The 7,191-nt window shown below is 35.0% G+C and overlaps 1 protein-coding gene across 1 annotated transcript in view; it reads right to left on the bottom strand.

Annotated features, from left to right (window-relative positions):
• SLIT2 (slit guidance ligand 2) overlaps positions 1-7,191 on the bottom strand; it is a 629,104-nt gene that overhangs the window by 144,454 nt on the left and 477,459 nt on the right. The window contains exons 13-15 of the mRNA XM_019526063.1: positions 6,137-6,208; positions 4,109-4,252; positions 3,802-3,965 (exon numbers count right to left, since the gene is read on the bottom strand). Of these exons, the coding sequence (XP_019381608.1) occupies positions 3,802-3,965; positions 4,109-4,252; positions 6,137-6,208 (380 nt within the window). The remainder of the gene's footprint in view (positions 1-3,801; positions 3,966-4,108; positions 4,253-6,136; positions 6,209-7,191) is intronic.

The raw sequence follows: 7,191 nt of genomic DNA, 5'->3' as shown, positions 1-7,191 counted from the left end.
GTGCTTGACAGAACCATGTTTTACTCATACCTCACAACCACATGGTTAGATCAAGCACAACAGAAAATCTCGCTAAATTATAACTGCATCCACTAGGCCAAGGATAAGAGCAAGGGAAAGAGGAAGGAGTAGGAGAAAGGTACAGGATTACTACAGGTTTAATACTTCCAAGTGACATGGCATTCCTTTTACAGAATGTCCACTGCCATTGTAACAGTATTACTGTCACAGCTTGATTAAAAAGTACAGGAAACAGACCACATCAAACGTTTCCTCTACCATTTCCCACAGTCAACAGAACAAAGATAACATCCTATACATATTGGGAGAAAACATCCAGTAAGGAACTGAGGGTGGGTGACAGGGAAAACAGAAAGAAGCTCAAAGGACCTGTGGCTTCTTCTTGGACAAAGGTGGAAAGACTGAGACTAGTAGAAGAAGGTGCATCAGGGCTGGGAAGTACACTGTGATTTAGTTCAGACACTGAACTTTACTTACAGCCAAAATGGTGAACTCCTGCAAAAGTAAAGATAGCCAAGAAGGAAAGAAAGACAGAGTAATCCCAATTAAGATAAAACATGAAACTAAGCTCTCTTTCTTTACTGGATGATTAATTTGACTGTAAGATGTCGCAATGGAGCACCATCTTTAGGAAAGGATTCACTAATTCATTTTAAGTGGCATACAAAATTTCAACTAAAACCTAGATAAGGAATAATTACAAATCATGTACAGAGTGATGACGCTTCCTATGAGATATTCTTTATCATTTTAAAATAAATGTATTCCAATAATAAATTGCTCATTTATATACGTATTGCTAAGACACTTAAGAAAATATTATTACAAACACTTTAGAAAAACAGTTATAGATGCATAGAACACAATCAGCTGTATAATCTGCACCATTTTAATTTCGATTTAAATCCAAGTATGATATAGATGTGTGGAATACTTTTATGACCTAAAATGAAAGGAGGCTTTGTTCAAGTTCTTCCTTTATCAAGTTTAATAGTTTAAATGTCTGTGGTAGCATAAGTCTCATCTCTAATGATGCTTATCATTTTATGCTTACCTAGGTGTAAAGTACTTCAAAAAGGCTTACGAGCAAGATCATATGTGCTGTTTTATCTTCAGTGAACATGTCTACACGAGATGCTTACTGCACAGTAGCTCGTTACTACTATGCAGTAGTGTCACCAGGCACAAACCATGATGCGACGCTACTGCACGGTAAGTATCACTAGGCAACCATGTTGGGACGCAACTGAGCAGTAATGCTTTGGTTATGCAAGTATTAAATGACTACGCAGTAACAACTGCGTAGTCAGCGTCTCATGTAGACATGGCCTGTATGTTCAGTAAATCACTATTAGCAGTTCAAACTAAATCCCCCAAATACTTCAGAACAGCTCTAACATTACACAGTGCACATTGTACTTTTATTTGGTGGGAGTGGATATACACAGGCCGTGCTTTAAGGAAGATAGTTCTCAGCACTTCTTGATGAGCTTAACTTTTTTAGAAACTACATTTTTAAAAATGTTTATAAAATCATATAGATGAAAAACCTGAGCTGCATGTGTAGTTATACTAGCGTTATAAACTGCCTGTTAAAAATGTTTCTGGCAAAACATTTTCTAATTCAGAGACAAAAGTCACACTGGTTGAATTGAGTAAAAGTCTTGTTGTGGCAGGAATACAGCTGTTTTACTCATTAGGGAACTCAAGTGCTTCGGGGGGGGAGAGGGGGGGCCTTAAGAAATCAGATCTCCCTCTACTTTATGCTGCTTTAGACTAGTAAGTTTCTAGTGCTGCCATTGATGGCATATTGGTCCATGTTGTTTTTGCTGTTTTTTGTTTAAACTCAAAACTCAAATGAATATATTAGTAGAAGAGCACAAAAAATTTCACATGACCATCCCAGCTCTAAGAAAACATAACAACATTGCAAAAAACCAAAGCTGTTAAACACACCAGCTTAAATGGTAATGGCTAAGACTGTTCAATAAACCAGTACTCAAGGCACTGGAAAGCAACAATATACCTATAGTGCTTGAAAAAGCAAATTTATTTGTGTCATAACTGATTATGGTTGATATTATTCTATTTATTAAAATAAGATCAAAAAATATTCTTTCAGATTATATGTCTATAATTTAATCAACAGGTTCATTGTATAACTGGGCATTTTTTCCAATCAATTATTCATCACCTGTTAGGAACATAATGTAGCTGAATATTTTTTTCTTTTCTGCTAAGAAAGTGGTGCACACACTTGACAACCAAGGGAAAAGTAAGTAAAGGAACATATGTCAAAGAGCTAGGGCCAACATTAATAGTTGCTTTAGAAAATATCACAGAATTACTGTAGTTTATAGTAAAGTTTAAGTTACTTTATCATCCCCAATTCTTAAATTGCATCTTTTTCATTGAAAAGCATTCCTAATGCACGTTCTGCATGACTTTAGAATGCCTTTAATGAAGAACAAAAACATTTTTTCAGTCTTTCTATTGTGCTTTCACAAACACAGGGATCATAGTGTCACAGGTAAGCAAGCAATAGTTGCAGACAGTCAGCAGGAAACTGCTGGTTTAGAGAAGAAGAGCAAGAAATTTGCTTTAAGTTGTACTAGCTCTTTGATAGTAAGGTATTCTGTGTTTAAAAGCAGCTCCAGAGCTACATTTTAAAAACAGTGGTGTTACAATAGGTAAGTTATATAAGGTAAGTAAAGATGTCAGTTAGAATATAAAGTAGCAGGTGCAACCTTCTAACTAATGCAAATAAAAGTAACGTTTGATGGGTTATGTGCAGATCTGTGAGACAAAAAAGTATCAGGAGCTGCATGCAAAGCTCTCAATTGGAAAACAGAACTACTAGTAATCTACACAGGACTACTATATCTATCTAATGGATATTGACTATACAACACATGCATCAATTTCCTAAAAGCTACAAATTGCTTTTTTGAGAAAGAGGGAGGGTGTCTGCAGTTAGTCAGTCTTACTGCAGAACCAAACCTACCTGGAATGAAATACTGTTCTTTAGCTAAATAAAAAAGAGAAAAAATAGAAGATGCACCTGAATGTCAGCAAGCAGAGTATGAGTTCTATTAGATTAAGTATGGACTATCGTTAACTACAGATAATTACATGAAAAAATGTGTATTCACAGCAAGAGCTGATAAACAACAAAGCGTGAATAGTCATAAATGTATCCGGAACATGGACAATAAACAGTTCTTGTCTGGTATTTGCACTCGTGACTGAATAAATTGTAGAATATGAAATGCACCTGGAGCAGCTGGATACCATATGACAAAGGTTAGGATTTCGAGAAATGTAAGTAGGAAATGGAATAAGATTAGAAAAAGAAAACAGTAAATTTCAGTATGAGGTAAGCTCCCTGTGTAAAATGAACATATCATGTTTTTGTATTTAGCTGGAGATTTTTAAATCTTTCACATATTCCAGAGCCTTGTGGAACTTTTTAAAAATGATTTATGTTGATGATACTTGTACAGAATAACTGCTAGCATTTCATTCTGAACTATAATATATTACATGTCTTCTGTTTGATTTAACGCTAGTCAGATTCAGTGCCAAATGTGTTAACTACAGTAATGTTCCGTGATCAAATAGTATATGACTTTCATGATTTTCCCTCTTGTTCAACAGAAGAACAAAAAAGGTTCTGCAATGTTTAATAATTTAGTAGAGAACCAGCTGCTTTTGTCAGAACTTCTGTAACCACCATTTTTGGCAATAAAATAAAAATAGCAGCTGAACTGAGAAAATTACCTGAGCAGCGGAATTTCTTGCTTTTGATCTGGCCGATCCTTTTGTTCGCCAGACGGCGGGGGCTGGTACAACGGGCACCACTGGTCTCAATAGGGTTAGTATGAAGATAATCCGCCAGCCACTTCAGATGGCAGTCACAGATAAATGGATTCTGAGCCAAATGCCTTACATGAAAAAAAAATTTACAAAATATTTGCAGTTGGTCTCAAAATTTCTCAAGGGTTGCATACATTATAGAAAATAAAGAGAAACATAAAACCTAAATAGAAAATTGTACTACATACAACATAAATATAAGTATACATACAAAGTCTGAATTGCACGGAGAGGTGAAAAGGTGCCCTTAGCAATGGTCTGAAGCTTGTTATCATACAGAGAGAGAAGGTTCAGGTTGTGTAGATCTTGGAAAGCATCTACGCGCAGACAGTTTATCTTGTTGGCATTTAATAATCTGTTAAATCAAAGATAATTATAAAATGGAAGGAATTAGTTCACTGGCACTAAAGTTGCACTGTGGTTTTACAGAGAAACTTCTTGTTCTGGTTACAAATAAATACCAAGAATTGTTTGGCTCAGTATTATAAATAATCTTAATTAACAATGGCATAAAGCATTTTACTGAATTAAAATATCTTATTAGGCGCCCTTTAATTATTCTGTTACATTTACACATAGAAGTTGAAATACACTGAATTGCTTAGCCAAAATCTCAGGATATACACAGTGTCTGTGGGCAGTATTTTTCTAAGTAAGGAAATAAGCCTGGAAAAACAAGTATAAGAAAGGAAAACATCTCCTTTTGCCAATAAAAGAACTGAACACTGTGTTCAGTAGCTGGATGAGATGTGCAGTGGCACTTTTAATTACATGTTACTAATCAGCATGCTGCCAAACCATATACAAAGCTATAGTAAAGACTGGAAGTACAAAATAAGTCGTCTTGTATCCTGCAGCAGCATTACTCTATCTCCAAAGAGAACGCTTCCTTCCAGGTAGCTCCAAAATTTCAAATTTAAAAGCTATAAAAAAAAATCCATTATCTAAGCCCACAAGTCTTTAAACAACAACCACCATGAAACTTGATGCTTTTGTCAAGTCAACCACTTTTTTATATTTCTTTTTTTTTTTGCCCATCAGAAAATGTGTAGAACGTGTGTATTTTACATTTTGATTCACATGGTTTCAACTTATGACATAAAGGTGGATTTTTATTAGAATAAATAATGTTCTGCCAAAAAAATGTACTTCAAATAAAAAAAGCCCTGTCTGTAGAAAATGTATCCAAATGTAGTGATTTTTATACACAGCCTGAATTGAAACTGAAAAATTTTCTTTCAACTTTGAGACCTAAATGAAACTATCTGTAACTAGAGCCCCTCTCAGAAGGAACTATGGAAAATGCATTCATGACTAGTGTATCATAACTTAAAAAATAATTGTGAAACATTGCATTTTCTCACATCAATTATTTGCCCCCCTTCTTCCACAATTATTTATTTGAGACATTTTGCCAAATCACCTGTCTCTAATTTTTGGACAGCATGCGCATTTAGTTAGGTTGGTAGAAATTATTTACTGAATTCATCAGCCTTTAAAGCTACAAGCTAGTGATTCTCAAATAATACTCTGGAGAATAACACTACCGTTTTATGGCCTGTTGAACACAATCTGTTTTTAGATAGTCCTAATACTCCACTGTCATTCCTACTGATTCTTTTGACAATTTTTGATAAACATATCATGACATTCTCCTTTATACCCACTGTTAAACCAAAACATAGATGACACAAGACTACATGGGAACTGCAAGTCTGTCAAATGACTTAGCAACTGGACATAAATTCAAGACTTTCCCTCCATAAACTTCACAAAGATTTCAGAAGTTATAAAAAAAATCAGTGAAATTGTACTAATATTTGCATTTAAAATGGATGTCATTAAAATATCATTTGCATAGTAACTACACAGAGAAAATACTGTGTTAACACAGCAAGATATTTCTACTGTGGTTAATATTTGCTGTCTCATGATCTCAGTGTACCATAACAGCATGCTAATTCATCAAGGTTCATTTCATGGTTGGGCTTGCTGGCATACAGAGGGTTCACATGCATAGATCGAGAGGTCAATTTGTGGGCAACTGGCACAGCCACCAATATAACCCAGAAATATTGACTTCAGTTTTAACCACTAAAACCAAAATTAATGCTTTCACTGTGCTCCATTTTTTCACATAGGAATATAATTTCCTACACATTTTTTCTGGGTACATATCCCCTTTCCCAGTTTCTCCCCAGTTAACCCAAAATACAATAAATATTCAATAAATACTCACAGCAACTGTAGAGAGAAGAGTCCTTCAAACAGACCTTTTGGAAGTTCTGTAATTTTATTCCCATAGAGGACACTGTAATGAAAAAGTATGAAACAAGGTGGCTACTTTAAGTGACCTATGCGATCTTGTTCTGACTTGGAAGAGGAAAAGAAAAAGGAAAAAACAACTTCTTTCTTCTACTGTGAAGTGATTCTATACGTTATTTATAACTAAGAAACTTGGTATTTAAAAAAAATATGATCCCAGTAAGCTGACTGTAAAAGTGTAGGGATCTGCCCATGCAGAAATCATTGCAAGATTAGGGCCCAAGTGGTTACGTTTACAGGGGAACCCTGTCAATCTAAGCTTTAGAATCACCGAACATAGTAATTAGAAACTTTATTCTACTACTCAAGTAACTGCTCAGTGAGTGAAAAGGCCAGACCCTTCCTCTTAGTCAAGTTTGTTCAATATTTCCTACACCTGCTCATAGCAGCCAGTATAGCTGAGAAGCCAATGGATGTTTATGCCTTGTTTGTTACTCCTTATTTTTAATTCTACAAAGGACATTAAAGATAACACAGACTTTCAGGGGCAGAACTGCTTAGCTACTAATCCCTTTTTGTCCTGCTGCAATGGCACCTAATGAAATATTTATGAAGTGTGACACCATCTTTACTTTTGACAAATCAATATATTATTTATGTCAGAATATCCATCTGACTAAGAAAAATAGATAAAAAGCCAGTGAACAATTACATACTGTACCAAAGGTTTCTGAACTGCAAATCAAAAGCCCACATTGGCACCTTGTCAAGAGCCTAAAGGCAGCATCTAATATGCATGCTAATTTAGGTTTAAAAAATAAAAAGTGCACACAGCAATAATAATTCCTGGCTTGAAGTGGCAGACTTTGCAACCTAAAAATGTTTTGCTTTTAGTGCAGTATAGGCATTACATTGTATACACAGTACATTTAGCTCTCTCTAGGACTTTATCTTTTTATTTATGCCTTTCAGGTCACTGTACGCAGAAGGTGTTTTTGTTTGTTTGTTTGTTTTAATAATATATTTGGT

Source organism: Gavialis gangeticus, unplaced genomic scaffold, assembly GCF_001723915.1.
Source record: "Gavialis gangeticus isolate Ggan-Ray unplaced genomic scaffold, GavGan_comp1, whole genome shotgun sequence".
In the NCBI taxonomy this organism is placed as follows: domain Eukaryota; kingdom Metazoa; phylum Chordata; order Crocodylia; family Gavialidae; genus Gavialis; species Gavialis gangeticus.
The sequence above is the reverse complement of the archived record's forward strand: the minus strand, read 5'-3'. Positions and strand labels throughout refer to the sequence as shown.